General features: G+C 39.6%; 1 protein-coding gene across 1 annotated transcript; it reads left to right on the plus strand.

The window, feature by feature from the left end:
- Positions 1-441: 441 nt before the first annotated feature.
- Positions 442-23,911, plus strand: LOC133615110 (inactive serine/threonine-protein kinase 19-like). The gene is made up of 7 exons (XM_061973465.1): positions 442-580; positions 6,060-6,155; positions 6,215-6,357; positions 12,308-12,543; positions 17,086-17,183; positions 22,165-22,312; positions 23,794-23,911. Exons 2-7 carry the CDS (start codon positions 6,062-6,064, stop codon positions 23,837-23,839), a joined length of 765 nt encoding a protein of 254 aa, XP_061829449.1. The 5' UTR covers positions 442-580; positions 6,060-6,061; the 3' UTR covers positions 23,840-23,911.
- The last annotated feature ends 1,397 nt before the right edge of the window (positions 23,912-25,308 follow it).

The raw sequence follows: 25,308 nt of genomic DNA on the forward strand, positions 1-25,308 counted from the left end.
CCTCCACATGGAGAGGAGCCAGATGAGGTGGTTCGGGCATCTGGTCAGGATGCCACCCGAACGCCTCCCTAGGGAGGTGTTTAGGGCACGTCCGGCCGGTAGGAGGCCGCGGGGAAGACCCAGGACACGTTGAGAAGACTATGTCTCCCGGCTGGCCTGGGAACGCCTCGGGGTCCCACAGGAAGAGCTGGACGAAGTGGCTGGGGAGAGGGAAGTCTGGGCTTCCCTGCTTAGGCTGCTGCCCCCGCGACCCGACCTCGGATAAGCGGAAGAAGATGGATGGAATTTTATCTTCAATTATGATCATTATTTCTGGTTATGTTAGGCCAGCAGAGAAGGCCTTGCTAACCCTGACGTCACACCACTGCTAGAATGTTATTCTTGACTCCTCAGTAGAACAAAAAAAAGAGCCCGCAATGACGATTTGAACCAGAGGGGGCAGTACTTGTAACTGACACTTGGTTTTGGGAGCGAAGAAGACTCACCTAGCACAACAACAATTAAGCTAACGCTATTGGAACAGAATTCGAGCGAAAATATGAACGAATATGTTTTTTTTGTGCCTGAAACAACTTTAAAGGTAAGGCTTGGTCATATCATCTCGCATTCTAAAGAAACGTACACATGGGTTGTGACCGCTGCGATTGAAAAAAGCAATGTTTGAGTTTATTTCGAACATGCGTGCATACAACATGATACATTACACATACAACATGCATATAACATTGATTGATTGAAACTTTTATTAGTAGATTGACAGTACATATTCCGTACAATTGACCACTAAATGGTAACACCCCAATAAGTTTTTCAACTTGTTTAAGTCGGGGGTCCACGTTAATCATCCATCCATCTTCTACCGCTTATCCGAGGTCGGGTCGCGGGGGCAGCAGCCTAAGCAGGGAAGCCCAGACTTCCCTCTCCCCAGCCACTTCGTCCAGCTCCTCCTGGGGGATCCCGAGTCCCAGTCCAGCCGGGAGAGATAGTAGGGTGACCAGGTGTCCGGATTTAGGCCGGACAGTCCGGATTTTTTATGCCCTGTCCGGCGTCCGGCGCTGCATCAAGCCGGACATGTATTTGTCCTCCTTTTTGAGGCACTAGGCTTGAAGAGCGGAGTTTTTTCATCTTTGCTGGGCTGCAGCGCGATAGCCAATCAAAGACCGTAAAAAATGCCCCCAACGCAGTAACATATCAAATGATTGGCTAAGAGCGGTGTCGGATACAAATCTGCTTATCATTGGTTAAAAAAGTAAACAATAGTGATGGGTTGATGAGGCGTCATGAAGCGTTTCGACACATTGCAAAACTGTATTGATACTGTGTCGATACTGTGTCACTAAATACTGACATCTGCTGGACATTAAAAATCCCTACAGGCAACCTATGGACCGACTCAACTGACACTGATTTGATGCCCTAGTACAGGGGTCACCAACCTTTTTGAAACCAAAAACTACTTCTTGGGTACTGATTAATGCGAAGGGCTATCAGTTTGATACACACTTAAATAAATAAATATATTGTCATTTGTAAGTTACACGTAAGTGTGATTTAAACAAGAATAGCTAAATAAATAAATTTATATATATTAAAAAAATGGGTATTTCTGTCTGTCATTCCGTCGTACATTTTTTTTCCTTTTACGGAAGGTTTTTTGTAGAGAATAAATGATGAAAAAAACACTTAATTGAACGGTTTAAAAGAGGAGAAAACACACACAAAAAAAAAATACAATTTTGAAACATAGTTTATCTTCAATTTCGACTCTTTAAAATTCAAAATTCAACCGACAAAAAGAAGAAAAAAACTAGCTAATTTGAATCTTTTTGAAAAAATTAAAAAAATAATTTATGGAACATCATTAGTAATTTTTCCTGATTAAGATACATTTTAGAATTTTGATGACATGTTTTAAATTGGTTAAAATCCAATCTGCACTTTGTTAGAATATTTAACAAATTGGACCAAGCTATATTTCTAACAAAGACAAATCAGTATTTCTTCTAGATTTTCCAGAACAAAATTTTTAAAAGAAATTCAAAATACTTTGAAATAAGATTTAAATTTGATTCTACAGATTTTCTAGATTTGCCAGAATAATTTTTTTGAATTTTGATCATAGTAAGTTTGAAGAAATATTTCACAAATATTCTTCGTCAAAAAAACAGAAGCTAAAATATTTATTATTCTTTACAATAAAAAAAAATTTTTTTTTTACTTGAACATTGATTTAAATTGTCAGGAAAGAAGAGGAAGAAATTTAAAAGGTAAAAAGGTATATTTGTTTAAAAATCCTAAAATCCTTTTTAAGGTTGTATTTTTTCTCTAAAATTGTATTTCTAAAAGTAATAAGAAGCAAAGTAAAAAATAAATGAATTTATTTAAACAAGTGAAGACCCATCCATCCATCCATTTTCTACCGCTTATTCCAAGTGAAGACCAAGTCTTTAAAATATTTTCGTGGATTTTCAAATTCTATTTGAGTTTTGTCTCTTTTAGAATTAAAAATGTCGAGCAAAGCGAGACCAGCTTGCTAGTAAATAAATACAATTTAAAAAATAGAGGCAGCTCACTGGTAAGTGCTGCTCTTTGAGCTATTTTTAGAACAGGCGAGCGGGCGACTGATCTGGTCCTTACGGGCTACCTGGTGACCGCGGGCACCGCGTTGGTGACCCCTGCCCTAGTATATACAATAATATAAACCAAAGTCATTGTATTTCATTTAGGATTATTTCATATCTTCATTTAAATAAAAATATATTTTTTATCTTTTTTAGATACAGTCAATAAATAATGTGAACATGTATCATAACATGGAAATCTAAGAGAACGTGTTGTGGATGATTGTGGACTGGGAATTTTTTTTATTTTATTTTTTTACACATTTTTATTAAAAAAAAAAAAAAAAAAATTCCGACGTATTACATTTTAGACGATTTCTCTTAGTTATTATTTCTCGGGCTGTAGAAAAGAGCCGCTCACAGGGCACAGAGGAGGCGTCAGTGCGACACAGTTGGCGTATCGGTCACGTGACCAAAACAGCTCATGATCGGTCACGTGACTTTCTAAAAGCGGTACGCGCACCGACACAGGGTTTCGCTCTATGAGCTCGACGCATGCGCCGATGCATCGGTGTTGCCGTACCCATCACTAGTAAACAAGGGTTCATGTGCTGCTGCGGCATGACATTGACAGAAAGTTAGCATCATGCCAAAACGCAAGACCTCGTGTAATTCTGAATGGACAAAAGAGCACGAATTTATAACGAAAAGCAGTCGAGACTCATTCCATGGCTTCTGCACACTTTGTCGATGTGATGTCGACGTAAGTAGTCAGGGGAAAGCTGCAATTGAACGGCATGCGGGTACGGATAAACATAAAAGTAATAAACGTGCGGCACCTCTTCAATGAGGACATTTTTTCGTGAAGTTTCGTCGCCCCTGGATGACAAGATAACCGCTGCGAGCTGTAAGGTGTACCATGCTGTAAAGCAGTGGTTCTCAAATGGTACCCTGGGGGTATGTAATGTAATGTAAGTTCATAAACTGAACATCAAATCAAGTCGGCTATTCCATTCATTACCATAAAGCCAGAGTTTCCCCCATGCCATGATGGTTTGACCCTCACTAAAATGTCTGTCAAAAAGAAGTGTGAAAAGAAATGCAACAATGCAATATTCAGTGTTGACAGCTACATTTTTTGTAGACATGTTCCATAAATATTGATGTTAAAGATTTCTTTTTTTGTGAAGAAATGTTTAGAATTAAGTTCCTAAATCCAGGTGGATCTCTATTACAATCCCCAAAGAGGGCACTTTAAGTTGATGATTACTTCTATGTGTAGAAATCTTTATTTATAATTGAATCACTTGTTTATTTTTCAACAAGTTTTTAGTTATTTTATATATTTTTTTCCAAATAGTTGAAGAAAGACCACTACAAATGAGCAATATTTTGCACTGTTATACAATTTAATAAATCAGAAACTGATGACATAGTGCTGTATTTTACTTCTTTATCTCTTTTTTTCAACCAAAAATGCTTTGCTCTGATTAGGGGGTACTTGAATTAAAAAAATGTTCACAGGGGGTACATCACTGAAAAAAGGTTGAGAACCACTGCTGTAAAGCATCACCAGTCCTACAGAAGTTTAGACTGCGGCATGAAAGTGGACCGGGAGATTTTCAGTGACTATCCCACAGCTAAAGGGATGGCCTGTGGCCGAACAAAAGCCAAGGCATTGTGCGAGAACGTCATCGCTCACTATTCGGTACAGGAACATACCGACTACATAAAAGAAAACAACCTACCCTTTTCCGTGGCAACCGACGCCTCAAATAAAGGAACAAACAAGTGTTTTCCCATTGTGGTAAGAAGGTATTTTCACTTTGATGAAGGCATCCAACATGTCCTGTTGGATTTTTATAGTGACAGCAACGAAACGTCAGAGAAGCCATAACAAACCAGCTGCTGGCAAAACTTTAGATGTCTGGCTTAGAGGTGAAAAACATGTCTGCATATGCAGCAGACAATGCCAGTGTCAATTGTGGCAAACATAACAGTGTGTATCAGAAGTTGAAACTGAGCCAAAAAGATGTGCTCCCTGCAAACTGTTTGGCCCATATTCTGCATAACGCAACCAGATATGCAGCAAGCAGCCTTGATGTTGATGTGGAAAATTTTTTGTGGCCATCCATCCATCTTCTTCCGCTTATCCGAGGTCGGGTCGCGGGGGCAGCAGCCTAAGCAGGGAAGCCCAGACTTTCCTCTCCCCAGCCACTTCGTCCAGCTCCTCCCGGGGGATCCCGAGGCGTTCCCAGGCCAGCCGGGAGACATAGTCTTCCCAACGTGTCCTGGGTCTTCCCCGTGGCCTCCTACCGGTCGGACGTGCCCGAAACACCTCCCGAGGGAGGCGTTCGGGTGGCATCCTGACCAGATGCCCGAACCACCTCATCTGGCTCCTCTCCATGTGGAGGAGCAGCGGCTTTACTTTGAGCTCCCCCCGGATGGCAGAGCTTCTCACCCTATCTCTAAGGGAGAGCCCCGCCACCCGGCGGAGGAAACTCATTTCGGCCGCTTGTACCCGTGATCTTGTCCTTTCGGTCATAACCCAAAGCTCATGACCATAGGTGAGGATGGGAACGTAGATCGACCGGTAAATTGAGAGCTTTGCCTTCCGGCTCAGCTCCTTCTTCACCACAACGGATCGATACAGCGTCCGCATTACTGAAGACGCCGCACCGATCCGCCTGTCGATCTCACCATCCACTCTTCCCTCACTCGTGAACAAGACTCCGAGGTACTTGAACTCCTCCACTTGGGGCAAGATCTCCTCCCCAACCCGGAGATGGCACTCCACCCTTTTCCGGGCGAGAACCATTGACTCGGACTGGGAGGTGCTGATTCTCATCCCAGTCGCTTCACACTCAGCTGCGAACCGATCCAGCGAGAGCTGAAGATCCTGGCCAGATGAAGCCATCAGGACCACATCATCTGCAAAAAGCAGAGACCTAATCCTGCAGCCACCAAACCAGATCCCCTCAACGCCTTGACTGCGCCTAGAAATTCTGTCCATAAAAGTTATGAACAGAATGGGTGACAAAGGGCAGCCTTGGCGGAGTCCAACCCTCACTGGAAACGTGTCCGACTTACTGCCGGCAATGCGGACCAAGCTCTGGCACTGATCATACAGGGAGCGGACTGCCACAATCAGACAGTCCGATACCCCATACTCTCTGAGCACTCCCCACAGGACTTACCGAGGGACACGGTCGAATGCCTTCTCCAAGTCCACAAAGCACATGTAGACTGGTTGGGCAAACTCCCATGCACCCTCAAGGACCCTGCCGAGAGTATAGAGCTGGTCCACAGTTCCACGACCAGGACGAAAACCACACTGTTCCTCCTGAATCCGAGGTTCGACTATCCGGCGTAGCCTCCTCTCCAGTACACCTGAATAGACCTTACCGGTCTAGAACATGTTTTGCTTTATTCATTAACAATGATGATTAACAACATGTAGATTTAGCAATGATGTAGTCCCGTTTGAATCATTTCCAGGTATGAGCAGGAAACGGGCTCTTATTTCCGACACGTTCAAGTTGAAGAAAAGACGAAATGGCACCCAGACGTTCGGCGTCAAAAGTGATGACCAAGGTGAGGTCTTCGCCTGGTTGGAAGCTACCGTTGAATACTAATCCCCTCGTGTTGAACAGGTCCCATTAACGTCAGAAGTAGCTTGGAGTACCTCATGACGTTGTTCCCCAGAAAGCTCTTCAATGACGCCTTGCCTCAAATGGTGCTGAAGCACCAACTCTACAGCATTCACCAGGACAAGACTCTGGTGGACAAGGAAGTGGTGAGTGAAAAAGTAGACTAAAAATACGGTACATTTTTAGGCCCTGTTTACACTAAGCCAGGTAAGGTTATCCGGGGTAAATCCTACCTAACCTTATCTGTGTCCACACACAATGGTCGTTGAATATATATATATATATATATATATATATATATATATATTTTATTATATATATATATATATATATATATATATATATATATATATATATATATATAAATGAACACTGAAATTCAAGTAGTTCTCTTATTTATATATATATATATATATATATATATATATATATATATATATATATATATAAAAATAAATAAGAGAACTACTTGAATTTCAGTGTTAATTTATTTACACATATACACACACATAACACTCATCTACTCATTGTTGAGTTAAGGGGTGAATTGTCCATCCTTGTTCTATTCTCTGTCACTATTTTTCTAACCATGCTGAACACCCTCTCTGATGATGCATTCTGCTTCGTCTCCTTGTTGTGTACTGCACTCTCTAAAAGCCCTAGATGTTATTGTCACATATGCATGCACAGTAGATGGCAGTATTGTCCTGTTTAAGAGTGTCACAACATTGCTGTTTACGGCAGACGAACTGCTTTACGGTAGACGAAAACGTGACAGCTGTTGTTGTGTGTTGTTGCCGCGCTGGGAGGACGTTAATGAAACTGCCTAACAATAAACCCACATAAGAAACCAAGAACTCGCCCTCGATCATTCTACAGTTATAACGTGATTGGGCAGGCACGCTGTTTATATTGTGGGAACGCGGACGTGAAAACAGGCTGTCGACACGTCACTCAGGTCCGCATGGAGCTGGAGGGGGCGTGGCCTCCAGCTCCGCCTGACTTTCGGGAGATTTTCGGTAGAAAATTTGTCCCGGGAGGTTTTCGGGAGAGGCGCTGAATTTCGGGAGTCTCCCGGAAAATCCGGGAGGGTTGGCAAGTATGGGATAGACTGACCATACGTCCTCTTTTCACCGGACATGTCCTCTTTTGCGGAGCTGTCAGGGCGGCGTTTCTTAAATGCCTCAAATGTCCGGCATTTTGAGTTAGGGTTGCGTGTATTTTTAATGTACGTTCAGGGTTAAGAAGGGGTTAAAAACAAAACAAACAGCAGCATTGGTGAGGGAGGGGCAGAGACAGAGAGAGAGAGAGAGTTATGATAAACGCGCATGCGTCGCCAGGCTCTGCTTTTTATCCATAGATTTATCACATTTAATTTTTTATTATCTATAGCAGGGGTGCCAAAAGTGTGCCCCGGAGGCCATTTGCGGCCCACAGCTAATGTTTTAAAGGCCCACGTCACATTCTAAAAATACTATTAAAATAAACAAAAACATAACAAAAGTGAAATAAAAAAACTTAAAGGTTAAATGTCATTTAGAAAAAGTTGCAATGTTGACTAATAAAACAAAGCTGTTTTTTTTTTCTTTCAAACTGTCATTGCTCAAAACATATTAATGAATCAAAATCAATGTTATTATGAATTATTGACCTATCCGAGGTTCCCATTACTTCACATCAAATATTACACTAAGAGAAATATTTTTGGTGGAAGATTTTGCAAATTTGGTAAATAAATAACCCAAGAATTTATATTTTGTTGTTTTCTTACTGTACCGAAAATACCTCTAAACCGAGCTACGTACCGAACCCAAATTTTTGTGTACCGTTACACCCCTAGTAGAATCACAGCTGACCCGGCCGGACATTGGAAAATTCTCTTGTCTTCTGAGAAGTGTTGTATCCCAAATAGCTGCAATGGCTTTCTCTTAAAGGCCTACTGAAAGCCACTACTACCGACCACGCAGTCTGATAGTTTATATAACAATGATGACATCTTAACATTGCAACACATGCCAATACGGCAAAGTGTCATTTTATATTTCGCGCGGAATATCCTGCTGAAAACGTCTCGGTATGATGACGCCTGCGCGTGACGCCACGGATTGTGGAGGACATTTTGGGACAGCATGGTGGCCAGCTATTAAGTCGTCTGTTTTCATCGCAAAATTCCACAGTATTCTGGACATCTGTGTTGGTGAATCTTTCGCAATTTGTTCAATGAACAATGGAGACAGCAAAGAAGAAAGCTGTAGGTGGGAAGCGGTGTATTGCGGCAGGTGTTGTGCACCTGCCGGATAACGCACCGCCGCCGTAGAATGCACCCCCTGACTGTTGTGCCGGATAACACAGCCGGTGTTTCATTGTTTACATTCCCGGAAGATGACAGTCAAGCTTTACCATTGGCTTGTGGAGAACTGGGACAACAGAGACTCTTACCAGGAGGACTTTGAGTTGGATACGCAGACGCGGTACCGTGAGTACGCATGCAGCTGCGGCTTCCAAACATTTGATCGCTTGCTTGTACGTGCGTGCCGCTATGTGCATGTCACGTACGTAACTTTGGGGACTTTGGGGAAATATATGTGCTGTATGAACTTTGGGGAGGTGAACGGTACTTTGGGCTGTGGGATTGAGTGTGTTGTGCAGGTGTTTGAGTTGTATTGGCGGGTTATATGGACAGGAGGGGGGATGTTTTTGTTATGCGGGATTAATTTGTGGCATATTAAATAGAAGCCTGGTTGTGTTGTGGCTAATAGAGTATATATATGTCTTGTGTTTATTTACTGTTTTAGTAATATCAGGTCCCACCCGCCTCTCACAGCATCTTCCCACTGCCTTCTAGTCCTTCACTCTCACTTTCCTCATCCACAAATCTTTCATCCTGGCTCAAATTAATGGGGAAATCGTGGCTTTCTCGGTCCGAATGGCTCTCGCTGCTGGTGGCCATGATTGTAAACAATGTGCAGATGTGAGGAGCTCCACAACCTGTGACGTCACGCTACTCGTCTGCTACTTCCGCTACAGGCAAGGCTTTTTTTTATCAGCGACCAAAAGTTGCGAACTTTATCGTCGATGTTCTCTACTAAATCCTTTCAGCAAAAATATGGCAATATCGCAAAATGATCAAGTATGACACATAGAATGGACCTGCTATCCCCGTTTGAATAAGAAAATCGCATTTCAGTAGGTATTCATGTGTGATTTCCACAAGCGTCTGTACATGTAGAAGAAGGAAAAACACGGACATGTCTGGAGGACTCGCCTCCATATTTCCAGTGGTTAGCTCCGAGTTACGGAACCGCTTTACTATGAAGCTGGCTGTGGCGCCTTCTTTCTGACGTCACTTCCTCTCTGAACTCAGTTTGTAAACGATCGATGAGTCCATACAAAGCTACCGTATTTTTCGGACTATACAGGTAAAAGCCAGTAAATTAGAATATTTTGAAAAACTTGATTTATTTCAGTAATTGCATTCAAAAGGTGTAACTTGTACATTATATTTATTCATTGCACACAGACTGATGCATTCAAATGTTTATTTCATTTAATTTTGATGATTTGAAGTGGCAACAAATGAAAATCCAAAATTCCGTGTGTCACAAAATTAGAATATTACTTAAGGCTAATACAAAAAAGGGATTTTTAGAAATGTTGGCCAACTGAAAAGTATGAAAATGAAAAATATGAGCATGTACAATACTCAATACTTGGTTGGAGCTCCTTTTGCCTCAATTACTGCGTTAATGCGGCGTGTCATGGAGTCGATGAGTTTCTGGCACTGCTCAGGTGTTATGAGAGCCCAGGTTGCTCTGATAGTGGCCTTCAACTCTTCTGCGTTTTTGGGTCTGGCATTCTGCATCTTCCTTTTCACAATACCCCACAGATTTTCTATGGGGCTAAGGTCAGGGGAGTTGGCGGGCCAATTTAGAACAGAAATACCATGGTCCGTCAACCAGGCACGGGTAGATTTTGCGCTGTGTGCAGGCGCTAAGTCCTGTTGGAACTTGAAATCTCCATCTCCATAGAGCAGGTCAGCAGCAGGAAGCATGAAGTGCTCTAAAACTTGCTGGTAGACGGCTGCGTTGACCCTGGATCTCAGGAAACAGAGTGGACCGACACCAGCAGATGACATGGCACCCCAAACCATCACCCAACCATGCAAATTTTGCATTTCCTTTGGAAATCGAGGTCCCAGAGTCTGGAGGAAGACAGGAGAGGCACAGGATCCACGTTGCCTGAAGTCTAGTGTAAAGTTTCCACCATCAGTGATACTCAGGAGCGACTTATGTGTGAAATGATGAACACATTAGCGTAAAATATCAAATAATATTATTTATCTCATTCACGTAAGAGACTAGACGTTAGAGATGCGCGGTTTGCGGGCACAACCGCGGAGTCCGCGGATTATCCGCAGATCGGGCGGATGAAATTTAAAAAAATTAGATTTTATCCGCGGGTCGGGTCGGGTCGGGCGGTTGAAATAAAAAAAAAATTAGATTTTAAATAGATTCAGGCGGGTGGCAGTTAAACCAATTGGGAAATATATATACATAGTTAAATGTTGTTACCCACATACGAAAAACGAGCAGGCACCTGCAGCATATGCCACAACAGAAGAAAAAAAAGAAAAAGAGATGGACACTTTTACGGAGCGGAGAAGGCACCCGACGCCTCGCCGGGGTCCGGGACCGAGGCCCCTTCCCCCGAGAGGGCCCCACCGGGAGCCGTAGCTGAGGCGATCCGCGAGAAGGGCCCGACGAACGTCCAGGGTCACCACCGCGCCCACCGCACCGACACCCCGCCTCGTACGCCTTCGCCGCTGCCGGCGTCACGCGCAGCAGGTAAGCAGCTTACCTGCCCGCCACCCCCGTGGCCGGGGGCTCGTAACAGGGGTCACTCCGCACGCTCCGCCCGCGCAGCTTACCTGCCCGCCACCCCTGTTGCCAGGGGCGCGTAACAGGGGTCACTCCGCGCGCAGTGCGCTCACGAAAGGGGTGGGGCTCACCCTGGTTGATATAGACAGCAGGACGGTGGCCATGGACGTCGGAACCCGCTAAGGAGTGTGTAACAACCCACCTGCCGAATCAACTAGCCCTGAAAATGGAGCGTCGGTCCCATACCCGGCCGTCGCCGGCAGCGAGACGCGTTTGGAGGTGCGCTCAGCGCGGCTCCCATATGATTGCGCACTGGTGTGCGTCTGGGTCGTGACAGCGTGGCACGCGAATGTCTGTGCTGCATTGGATCAGTCTCCTTTCTTTAACAGGCAAAAGCTTTATAACCTCACCAATGCCTTGCATCGTCTATATTAGATATATAACAACGGGCAGGTGCGGGCGGGTGCGGTTCTGATCAAATGTTACATCGGGTGGATGGCGGATGGTTGACGACTTTCTGATGCGGTTGCGGATGAAATAATTGCCTATCCGCGCATCTCTACTAGACGTATAAGATTTCATGGGATTTAGCGATTAGGAGTGACAGATTGTTTGGTAAACGTATAGCATGTTCTATATGTTATAGTTATTTGAATGACTCTTACCATAATATGTTACGTTAACATACCAGTTGGTTATTTATGCCTCATATAACGTACACTTATTCAGCCTGTTGTTCACTATTCTTTATTTATTTTAAATTGCCTTTCAAATGTCTATTCTTGCTGTTGGCTTTTATCATATACATTCCCCCAAAAAATGCGACTTATACTCCAGTGCGACTTATATATGTTTTTTTCCTTCTTTATTATGCATTTTTGGCCGGTGCGACTTATACTCCGGTGCGACTTATACTCCGAAAAACACGGTAAGTGCCGGAGATTCAAGAAATTGACGGCGCACTTAGCCGTGTAAAAATTTGTCCGAGGAGGGGGACCTTAAACGCTGGTTTAGTGTGGCTGAGATGGGACTTAGGCTAAATAATTATTAGTTTAAGGGGTTATTCGGCTTAGTGTAGACATGGCCTTAGTCTACTTTATACCATCCTTTGTCACTGAGCTACTGTGTGGTACAATTTCCCTTGTGGATCATCAAAGTTTGTCAAAGTCTATCTGCTGCTTGACAACTGAATGTGATGCACACCTCAAAATGCCTGCAGAATAAACTGCGCGAGGACGGCGAGCTGCTCATGTTCCAGCTCGGCTTCGACGCCGAGGCCTTCGGGCTGGTTTTTGCTTCCGACTACAAAACCAAAGTGCTGGCGGGAGAAGAGGGCAAAGCCACCAGAGCCACCGTGGACAAGTTCTTGGAGAAGGCGCTGACACCCTGCACGGATCTCAGCTTCAACAAGGACAAGATGCTCAGGGAGTTCCTCTTCTCGGACACTGAAATCACGTATGTAAAACATAAACCACAAAATGCAAACATTTTCTCCAAAGACCAAAATTGTTCAATCTCCATATAAATGACATTTGTAAAGTTACAAAGGACTTAAAGTTAGTATTATTTGCAGATGATACAATGGCATTTTGTTCAGGAGAGAACACACAGAAGATAATACAAATTAAAGCTGCAAGCAGCATTGGTCGGGCCCGCGTATTTGGCAGGTGCTAGTCCTAACTGTCCCAATACTTTTGTCCAGTGATAGTCATAAGTGTCCCAATACTTTTGTCTACTTTTAGTCTGACGTGTCCCAAGACTTTTGTCTAGTGTACTTACCTTGTCTGCATTGTGTGGGCACGTTGGTGCTTCCTGCTTTTAAGCAGCCATCTTAAAAAAACAGCAGCGCAGCGGGTCTTTGAAGGGTCATAAAATCAAAACCGGAGCAGTTAGAAAAAACACGCTTCTGTCCTTTTAATCACAAGGGTTTAATCTCTCTCCTGTGTTAGTTTGAAGCCGAAACGACAAACGCGCTCAGAGGAGTTCGTTTTTGAAGGAAGGTGACCGGTTTTTACAAAAATGTTGTTTTGAAGGGGGAATAGGAAACTTCCTGTTGATTTTTGCTGGGGGTTGTCAATTTATGAAATGTAGGTCTAAGTGAGACCTACATAGAGGTTTTTGTTTCATGTCTCTCCGACCTTCCCACTGGGAGTTACAGGCAGTTTTGTCATTTTTTTCTTCCGAGGAGCAGGTTTTTTTGCGTTTTATTAAAAAATTGCTCTAGAGCGCAATTTTGAGATTTGGGGTTAGGTTTTTTTTTTTAGATCGCAATGTTTGCCAGTCCTGATGTGTGCGTTCAGTTTGGTGAGTTTTGAAGCATGTTAAGGGGGTCAAATTACAGCTCAAAGAGGCAAAAGTGACTGTTTTTAGTACTTTTTTGTCTTGAAGGGGGAATTGCCAACTTCCTGTTGATTTTAGCCCGAGAATGTACTATTATGAAATCTAGATCTGAGTCAGACCTACATAGAAGTTTTTGTTTCATGTCTCTCCGACCTTCCTAGTGGGAGTTACAGGCAGTCTAGTTTTTTTTTCTTCCTAGGGGGCGCTGGAGCGCAATTTTGAGTTTTGAGGTTTGGTTTTTTGATAAAAAGTTTTGCCGTATATTACTGATGTGTGTGTAAAATTTGGTGAGTTTTGAAGTACCGTATTTTCCGCACTATTAGCCGCACCTAAAAACCACACATTTACTCAAAAGCTAACAGTGCGGCTCTTAACCCGGTGCGCTTTATATATGGATAAATATTACGATTCATTTTCATAAAGTTTCGGTCTCGTAACTACGGTAAACAGCCGCCATCTTTTTTCCCGGTAGAACAGGAAGCGCTTCTTCTTCTACGCAAGCAACCGCCAAGGTAAGCACCCGCCCCCATAGAACAGGAAGCGCTTCTTCTTCTACTGTAAGCAACCACCCGCCCGCGTAGCAGAAGAAAAAGCGCGCGGATATTACCGTACGTTCATTTCCTTTGTGTGTTTACATCTGTAAAGACCACAAAATGGCTCCTACTAAACGACAGGGATCCGGTTCATGAAAAGACGCAATCTCTCCATCCGCACACGGATTACTATTTCACAGCAACTGATATTCCTGTGAACCGCACTGTGGATACAACGGGAGCACGTACGGTGAATATTCGCACCACAGGGAATGAGAAGTCATCCTTCACTGCGGTTCTAGCTTGCCATGCTAATGGCCAGAAACTTCCACCCATGGTGATATTCAAAAGGAAGACCTTGCCAAAAGAGACCTTTCCAGCCGGCGTCATCATAAAAGCTAACTCGAAGGGATGGATGAAGAAAAGATGAGCGAGTGGTTAAGGTAAGTTTAAGTTTACGCGAAGAGGCCGCGTGGCTTTCTTCACGCAGCTTCGTCCATGTTGATATACGACTCCATGCGCGCCCACATCACGCTGGTTTTAATATATTATTAAAGTTTGACTGACCTATTTGACTGTTTTTTTGACATTCCTTTAGCGCAGTTAGATGCGGCTTATAACACGGGGCGGCTTATAGGTGGACAAAGTTTTGAAATATGCCGTTCATTGAAGGCGCGGCTTATAACCCAGGGCGCCTTATGGTGCGGAAAATACGGTACATTAGAGATGTGATGTGCCACTTTTCAAGTGTCTGATGGCTTAAATTAATTTTCATTCATTTTTCATATTTTGAATTCTTTTGAAAGGCTTACAAAAAAACTACATTTGAATTGTAATTCCATGCTATTGACAGGACTATTAATTTTAATGAAGTTAGCTTACCATGTTTACTGTATGATAATTGTGATAGAAATGTGAATTTTAGGCACAGAATATTTTTTACAATTGAACAAGGCAGTAGATTATACAAGCTTGGACAGAAAGTTAATAATGACACCAATTTTTTTTTTTAATGGAATTGTTTAGTACTGTTTTACCATTTGTTTACTGTAAAAAGTGTTTATACTTTCAATTAACAAATGGAAGTCTTGTGAAAGGTTGACAGGATAACTGGCATTAACTGTCAAAATAATTTCAAACTATTGAAGTTAGCTTACAGAATAAACATGTCAATCAACCCATATGATTTTTGCTGTAATATTTTTGTTTTGAAAAGTCACTGTGACTGATAGAAAAGTGATGGTTTTAGCAACATTTTAACCTGTCTGAATGCTAATAATCATTTTGCGTCGGGGGGCGAAGCCTGAACCCCCCACCAGGACTTTGTCCTGGACCTACCGGGGCCTGCGGCCCCTGGACCCTGGCTACTAGGTTTTTCTGATTTCAAAAGTTGGCAGGTATGTCCTAGTCATGTTCGTTGTGTCCTTGGGCAAGACACTTCACCCCCTTGCTCCTGATGGGTGGCGGTTAGTCATCAGTGTGTGAATGTGTGTGTGAATGGGTGAATGTGGAAATAGTGTCAAAGCGCTTTGAGTACCTTGAAGGTAGAAAAACGCTATACAAGTACCGTATTTTCCGCACCATAAGCCGCCCTGGGTTATAAGCCGCGCCTTCAATGAACGGCATATTTCAAAACTTTGTCCACCTATAAGCCGCCCCGCGTTGTAAGCCGCATCTAACTGCGCTAAAGGAATGTCAAAAAAACAGTCAGATAGGTCAGTCAAACTTTAATAATATATTAAAACCAGCGTGATGTGGGCGCGCATGGAGTCGTATATCAACATGGACGGAGCTGCGTGAAAAAAGCCACCCGGCCTCTTCGCGTAAACTTAAACTTACCTTAACCACTCGCTCATCTTTTCTTCATCCATCCCTTGGAGTTATCTTTTATGATGACGCCGGCTGGAAAGGTCTCTTTTGGCAAGGTCTTCCTTTTGAATATCACCATGGGTGGAAGTTTCTGGCCATTAGCATGGCAAGCTAGAACCACAGTGAAGGATGACTTCTCATTCCCTGTGGTGCGAATATTCACCGTACGTGCTCCCGTTGTATCCACAGTGCGGTTCACAGGAATATCAAAAGTCAGTGGAACCTCGTCCATGTTGATAATGTTCTCTGGCCGGATCTTTTTTTCAGCTATCTTGTTTTTACAATATGCACGGAAAGTAGCCAGCTTTTCTTGAAAGTCTTTAGGCAGTTGCTGTGAAATAGTAGTCCGTGTGCGGATGGAGAGATTGCGTCTTTTCATGAACCGGATCCCTGTCGCTTAGTAGGAGCCAATTTTGTGGTCTTTACAGATGTAAACACACAAAGGAAATGAAACGTACGGTAATATCCGCGCGCTTTTTCTTCTTCTACGCGGGCGGGTGGTTGCTTACAGTAGAAGAAGAAGCGCTTCCTGTTCTATGGGGGCGGGTGCTTACCTTGGCGGTTGCTTGCCGTAGAAGAAGAAGCACTTCCTCTTCTACGGGGAAAAAAGATGGCGGCTGTTTACCGTAGTTGCGAGACCGAAACTTTATGAAAATGAATCTTAATATTTATCCATATATAAAGCGCACCGGGTTATAAGGCGCACTGTCAGCTTTTGAGTAAATTTGTGGTTTTTAGGTGCGCCTTATAGTGCGGAAAATACGGTACAACCCATTTATCATTTATTATTTATTCCGTGTTTATCACAATGAGAGTAGTGGCAGGTCAAACCGCTGCTCATTTAAATCCGAAAAGATTTGGTCGCACTTAATTTCTCAGGTAAATCCGCTGCTAATTAAACCTGAAGATATGTTTGTTGCACTTTATTTTTGATATGAATATTGTGTTATCTTTATGTTGAAAAAACACCAGCAGGTAAATCTACTGCTCAACTTTTGTTGAAAATGTGAGAAGACAAACATTTCCTTTTCTTAATTCAACCTAAAATGTTGGTTGTACTTAGTATAGTTGAAGACTTAGGGTCATTAGAAAACATCATAATGGCAGCTACACTTTACATCTTAAACATCTACCAAAAAAATATTTGGGAATGTCCAGTGGGCCAGATTGAAAAAGCTTAAAGGGCCACATGTGGCCCCCCGGGGCCTTCATTGGTCCAGGTGTGACCTCCAGCATGTTGTCTGTCTGCATCCAGGCAGCTGGTGAAAGCCGGGGTGTTGACGGTGAGAGATGCAGGCAGCTGGTGGCTCTCCATTCCCAACTCTGGGAAATTCACCAAGTACTTCATACAAGGTGGGTGTGGAGCTCAGCGTCTCTGAAGGGCCTTTCCCTAATTCAGCGTTTCTCAAAGTGTGGGGCGCGCCCCACTGGTGGGGAATAGAGACATGACAGGTGGGGCGCGAGGAACGGGAGGAAATTTCACTTTCAATTTTTTTTTTTATTATTATATTCTTAGATTATTTTTTTTACTATGCTTTCATTTTCTATACACACTGTAAATCACTTTGTGATTCTGTCTGTGAAATTCGCTATATAAATAAATGGAAATTACCGGTACTTATTTTTACTGTAGGCTTTATATTTCTCCGTACGAGCGAAAGTTTGACAGACATAGCAACAGTAACTAATGGGGGCGGGGCTAAGCGGAACAAACTTTCGCGCGGATGGGTAGCAGGCTAATGTGTGGACCACAATTACACAAATATATACATTTGTGACTCGCACCTCAAAGGTCGTCGAGCCAGAGCCAGCGCCTGCAGAGAAACAAAAATGTGACGGGCACACACTGTGTCATTCACCGGGAAGCACTCGCGTCAAGGCAGCTCAGCCCCGAACTCAATGAGGTTTTAACAGATGTTGTGAGCGCGGTCAATTTGATCAAAACACGACCACTGAAAGTGCGACTGTTCTCTGCACTGTGTGAGGAAATGGGAGCTGATCATACAGCCGTGCTGTTTCACAGGGAAGCAAGGTGGCTCTCCTGGGGGAAAGTGCTGTCACTTGCCCTGTCTTGCCAAATGCATAGCTCCTCCTTTTCATTGCAAAGATTGCAAAGTGGCACTTTTATTGTATTTATTATTGAACTTGATGCAAGTTATTTGATTTATTATTGAACTTGATGCAAGTTATAACACTTTTGTTTTATTTATTATTGAACTTGATGCAAGTTATAACACTTTTTTTGATTTATTATTGAACTTGATGCAAGTTATAACACTTTTGTTTTATTTATTATTGAACTTGATGCAAGTTATAACACTTTTTTTGATTTATTATTGAACTTGATGCAAGTTATAACACTTTTATTTGATTTATTATTGAACTTGATGCAAGTTATAACACTTTTTTTTTTTATTGAACTTGATGCAAATTATAAATAAATGATAAATGGGTTGTACTTGTATAGCGCTTTTCTACCTTCAAGGTACTCAAAGCGCTTTGACACTACTTCCACATTTACCCATTCACACACACATTCACACACTGATGGAGGGAGCTGCCATGCAAGGCGCTAACCAGCACCCATCAGGAGCAAGGGTGAAGTGTCTTGCTCAGGACACAACGGACATGACGAGGTTGGTACTAGGTGGGGATTGAACCAGGGACCCTCGGGTTGCGCACGGCTACTCTCCCACTGCGCCACGCTGTCAATTATAACACTTGTTTTATTTATTATTGAACTTGATGCAAGTTATAACACTTTTTTTGATTTATTATTGAACTTGATGCAAGTTATAACACTTTTTTTGATTTATTATTGAACTTGATGCAAGTTATAACAGTTGTTTTGATTTATTATTGAACGTGATGCAAGTTATAACACTTTTTTTGATTTATTATTGAACTTGATGCAAGTTATAACACTTTTTTTGATTTATTATTGAACTTGATGCAGGTTATAACACTTTTATTTGATTTATTATTGAACTTGATGCAAGTTATAACACTTTTTTTGATTTATTATTGAGCTTGATGCAAGTTATAACACTTTTTTTGATTTATTATTGAACTTGATGCAAGTTATAACACTTTTTTTGATTTATTATTGAACTTGATGCAAGTTATAACACTTTTGTTTTATTTATTATTGAACTTGATGCAAGTTATAACACTTTTTTTGATTTATTATTGAACTTGATGCAAGTTATAACACTTTTGTTTTATTTATTATTGAACTTGATGCAAGTTATAACACTTTTTTTTGATTTATTATTGAACTTGATGCAAGTTATTTGATTTATTATTGAACTTGATGCAAGTTATAACACTTTTTTTTTATTATTGAACTTGATGCAAATTATAACACTTGTTTTATTTATTATTGAACTTGATGCAAGTTATAACACTTTTTTTGATTTATTATTGAACTTGATGCAAGTTATAACACTTTTTTTGATTTATTATTGAACTTGATGCAAGTTATAACAGTTGTTTTGATTTATTATTGAACGTGATGCAAGTTATAACACTTTTTTTGATTTATTATTGAACTTGATGCAAGTTATAACACTTTTTTTGATTTATTATTGAACTTGATGCAAGTTATAACACTTTTTTTGATTTATTATTGAACTTGATGCAAGTTATAACACTTTTTTTGATTTATTATTGAACTTGATGCAAGTTATAACACTTTTTTTGATTTATTATTGAACTTGATGCAAGTTATAACACTTTTTTTGATTTATTATTGAACTTGATGCAAGTTATAACACTTTTGTTTTATTTATTATTGAACTTGATGCCAGTTATAACACTTTTTTTGATTTATTATTGAACTTGATGCAAGTTATAACACTTTTGTTTTATTTATTATTGAACTTGATGCAAGTTATAACACTTTTTTTGATTTATTATTGAACTTGATGCAAGTTATAACACTTTTTTTGATTTATTATTGAACTTGATGCAAGTTATAACACTTTTATTTGATTTATTATTGAACTTGATGCAAGTTATAACACTTTTATTTGATTTATTATTGAACTTGATGCAAGTTATAACACTTTTTTTGATTTATTATTGAACTTGATGCAAGTTATAACACTTTTTTTGATTTATTATTGAACTTGATGCAAGTTATAACACTTTTTTTGATTTATTATTGAACTTGATGCAAGTTATAACACTTTTTTTGATTTATTATTGAACTTGATGCAAGTTATAACAGTTTTTTTGATTTATTATTGAACGTGATGCAAGTTATAACACTTTTTTTGATTTATTATTGAACTTGATGCAAGTTATAACACTTTTGTTTTATTTATTATTGAACTTGATGGAAGTTATTTTATTTATTATTGAACTTGATGCAAGTTATACCACAGCTGCACAGTTATTTTATTTATTATTGAACTTGATGCAAGTTATAACACTTTTTTTGATTTATTATTGAACTTGATGCAAGTTATAACACTTTTTTTGATTTATTATTGAACTTGATGCAAGTTATAACACTTTTGTTTTATTTATTATTGAACTTGATGCAAGTTATAACACTTTTTTTGATTTATTATTGAACTTGATGCAAGTTATTTGATTTATTATTGAACTTGATGCAAGTTATAACACTTATTTGATTTATTATTGAACTTGATGCAAATTATAACACTTGTTTTATTTATTATTGAACTTGATGCAAGTTATAACACTTTTTTTGATTTATTATTGAACTTGATGCAAGTTATAACACTTTTATTTGATTTATTATTGAACTTGATGCAAGTTATAACACTTTTTTTGATTTATTATTGAACTTGATGCAAGTTATAACACTTTTGTTTTATTTATTATTGAACTTGATGCAAGTTATAACACTTTTATTTGATTTATTATTGAACTTGATGCAAGTTATAACACTTTTGTTTTATTTATTATTGAACTTGATGCAAGTTATAACACTTTTTTTGATTTATTATTGAACTTGATGCAAGTTATAACACTTTTGTTTTATTTATTATTGAACTTGATGCAAGTTATAACACTTTTTTTGATTTATTATTGAACTTGATGCAAGTTATTTGATTTATTATTGAACTTGATGCAAGTTATAACACTTTTATTTGATTTATTATTGAACTTGATGCAAGTTATAACACTTTTTTTTTATTATTGAACTTGATGCAAATTATAACACTTGTTTTATTTATTATTGAACTTGATGCAAGTTATAACACTTTTTTTGATTTATTATTGAACTTGATGCAAGTTATAACACTTTTTTTGATTTATTATTGAACTTGATGCAAGTTATAACACTTTTGTTTTATTTATTATTGAACTTGATGCAAGTTATAACACTTTTTTTGATTTATTATTGAACTTGATGCAAGTTATAACACTTTTTTTGATTTATTATTGAACTTGATGCAAGTTATAACACTTATTTGATTTATTATTGAACTTGATGCAAGTTATAACACTTTTTTTGATTTATTATTGAACTTGATGCAAGTTATAACACTTTTGTTTTATTTATTATTGAACTTGATGCAAGTTATAACACTTTTTTTGATTTATTATTGAACTTGATGCAAGTTATTTGATTTATTATTGAACTTGATGCAAGTTATAACACTTTTTTTGATTTATTATTGAACTTGATGCAAGTTATAACACTTTTTTTGATTTATTATTGAACTTGATGCAAGTTATAACACTTTTTTTTTTATTATTGAACTTGATGCAAATTATAACACTTGTTTTATTTATTATTGAACTTGATGCAAGTTATAACACTTTTTTTGATTTATTATTGAACTTGATGCAAGTTATAACACTTTTTTTGATTTATTATTGAACTTGATGCAAGTTATTTGATTTATTATTGAACTTGATGCAAGTTATAACACTTTTGTTTTATTTATTATTGAACTTGATGCAAGTTATAACAGTTTTTTTGATTTATTATTGAACGTGATGCAAGTTATAACACTTTTTTTGATTTATTATTGAACTTGATGCAAGTTATAACACTTTTGTTTTATTTATTATTGAACTTGATGGAAGTTATTTTATTTATTATTGAACTTGATGCAAGTTATACCACAGCTGCACAGTTATTGTATTTATTATTGAACTTAATGTTATTTTATGTTATTGAGTTTGAATGTATACAACTTGATGTTCAATAAATTTGAAAATGTTAAAGCTTGGCATTAGCGCTCTGTTGGGGCGATGGGGGCAGGTGGGGCTTGAAAACTCCCCCTTGTCCAAAGTGGGGGATGACAAAAAAAGTTTGAGAACCACTGCCCTAATTGGACCCGCCCACCAGGTCGTAAAGCCGTTCTAGGCATGGTGAAGAAGTCCAGATACAATCAAGTGCTGAAGGCCGACCTGGAGGAGCGGCGCACTCCCTCACAAGTCAAATTCCACATCAAATACCACATCCATGACATTGTTGGTGCCGAACTGCTGGAAAGGTAAACAAGGAATGACACACCTACGTTTTCTATGTGCACACCCCAAAAGCAGTGAAGTTGTCACGTTGTGTAAATGGTAAATAAAAAGAGAATACAACAACTTATATTCAATTGAATAGACTGCAAATATTTTTTGCAAATATTAGCTCATTTGGAATTTGTTTCAAAAAAGCTGGCACAAGTGGCAAAAAAGACTGAGAAAGTTGAGTAATGCTCGTCAAAGTTTTATTTGGAACATCCCACAGGTGGACAGGCTAATTGGGAACAGGTGGGTGCCATGATTGGGTATAAAAAGTAGATTCCATGAAATGCTCAGTCGTTCACAAACAAGGACGGGGGGCGAGGGTCACCACTTTGTCGACAAATGCCTGAGCAAATTGTTTAAGAACAGCATTTCTCAACAAGGAATTTAGGGATTTAACCATCTACGCTCCGTAATATCATCAAAAGGTTGAGAGAATCTGGAGAAATCACTGCACGTAAGCCATGATATTACGCACCTTGGATCCCTCAGGCGGTGCTGCATCAAAAAGCGACATCAGTGTGTAAAGGATATCACCACATGGGCTCAGGAACACTTCAGAAAACCACTGTCAGTAACTACAGTTGGTCGCTACATCTGTAAGTGCAAGTTAAAACTCTACTAAGCCATTTATCAACAACACCCAGAAACGCCGCCGGCTTCGCTGGGCCCCGAGCTCATCTAAGATGGACTGATGCAAAGTGGAAAAGTGTTCTGTGGTCTGACGAGTCCACATTTCAAATAGTTTTTGGAAACTGTGGACGTCGTGTCCTCCGGACCAAAGAGGAAAAGAACCATCCGGATTGTTCTAGGCACAAAGGGTAAAAGTCAGCATGTGTGATGGTATGGGGGTGTATTAGTGCCCAAGACATGGGTAACTTACACATCTGTGAAGGCACCATTAATGCTGAAAGGTACATACAGGTTTTGGAGCAACATATGTTGCCATCCAAGCAATGTTACCATGGACGCCCCTGCTTATTTCAGCAAGACAATGCCAAGCCACGTGTTACAACAGCGTGGCTTCGTAGTAAAAGAGTGCGGGTACTAGACTGGCCTGCCTGTAGTCCAGACCTGTCTCCCATTGAAAATGTACACTTAAGCTGTACATCAAGCAAGAATGGGAAAGAATTCCATTTCAAAAATGTGTCTCCTCAGTTCCCAAACCTTTACTGAGTGTTGTTAAAAGGAAAGGCCATGTAACACAGTGGTAAAAATGCACCTGTGACCACTTTTTTTTATAATGTGTTACTGCCATTAAATTCTAAGTTAATGGTTAATTCCAAAAAAAGTCTTTGCAGTCTATTCAATTGAATATAAGTTGTTGTATTCTCTTTTTATTGACCATTTACACAACGTGACAACTTCACTGCTTTGTGTTACTATTTGTGTTATATTCAACGTGGACATATTAGATACAAGCATCAGTCAAATACTTTTTTTCTTTCTTTTTTTACAGCATCACGACAACTTCAGGGACTTTGTTACGATTCGTTGACTTCTGATTCAGTTCCTGTCGACACATCCACCTTGAAAGACTTCATTTGTCCAAAAATGCCTTATTAAAAAAAATTATGATTTAACATTATTCAATAAAATCACATTTGAAAATCAGATGTTTGTTTACACTTAAATAGAAGTCCCACCAAGACATTTCTCTAAATAGACACAATTGCTCACCTGTCAGAACTCTTGCAAGGAGGCCATTGCACACCTTTTCAATTATTTGGGAATATATGGGAACGAATGGGAATATATGGGAATGAATGGGAATATATGGGAATGAATGGGAATGAATTTGGAATGAATGGGAATATATGGGAATGAATGGGAATACCGGTACCGGTATATGGGAACGAATGGGAATATATGGAAATGAATGGGAATATATGGGAATGAATGGGAATATATGGGAATGAATTTGGAATGAATGGGAATATATGGGAATGAATGGGAATACCGGTACCGGTATATGGGAACGAATGGGAATATATGGAAATGAATGGGAATATATGGGAATGAATGGGAATATATGGGAATGAATGGGAATATATGGGAACGAATGGGAATGAATGGGAATATATGGAAATGAATGGGAATATATGGGAATGAATTTGGAATGAATGGGAATATATGGGAATGAATTTGGAATTAATGGGAACGAATGGGAATATATGGAAATGAATGGGAATATATGGGAATGAATGGGAATATATGGAAATGAATGGGAATATATGGGAATGAATGGGAATATATGGAAATATATGGGAATGAATGGGAATATATGGGAATGAATGGGAATATATGGGAACGAATGGGAACATATGGGAATGAATGGGAATATATGGGAATATATTGGAATGCATTTGGAATGAATGGGAATGAATGGGAATATATGGGAATGAATGGGAATATATGGAAATTAATGGGAATGAATTTGGAATATATGGGAATGAATGGGAATATATGGGAATGAATTTGGAATGAATGGGAATATATGGGAACGAATGGGAACATATGGGAATGAATGGGAATATATGGGAATGAATGGGAATATATGGGAATGAATGGGAATATATGGGAATATATGGAAATTAATGGGAATGAATGGGAATATATGGGAATGAATGGAAATATATGGAAATGAATGGGAATATATGGGAATGAATGGGAATATATGGGAATTAATTTGGAATGAATGGGAATATATGGGAATGAATTTGGAATGAATGGGAATATATGGGAATGAATGGAAATATATGGGAACGAATTTGGAATGAATGGGAATATATGGGAATGAATGGGAATATATGGGAATGAATGGGAATATATGGGAATTAATTTGGAATGAATGGGAATATATGGGAATATATGGGAATGAACATTTAATTCAGATTGTGCAGAAGTGTTTTACAGATTTAACTTACTTGTGACAAATATATTTAATATGTTTCTGTTCTGGGTTAGTGCATGT

This window comes from Nerophis lumbriciformis, linkage group LG22, assembly GCF_033978685.3.
Source record: "Nerophis lumbriciformis linkage group LG22, RoL_Nlum_v2.1, whole genome shotgun sequence".
Lineage (NCBI taxonomy): Eukaryota > Metazoa > Chordata > Actinopteri > Syngnathiformes > Syngnathidae > Nerophis > Nerophis lumbriciformis.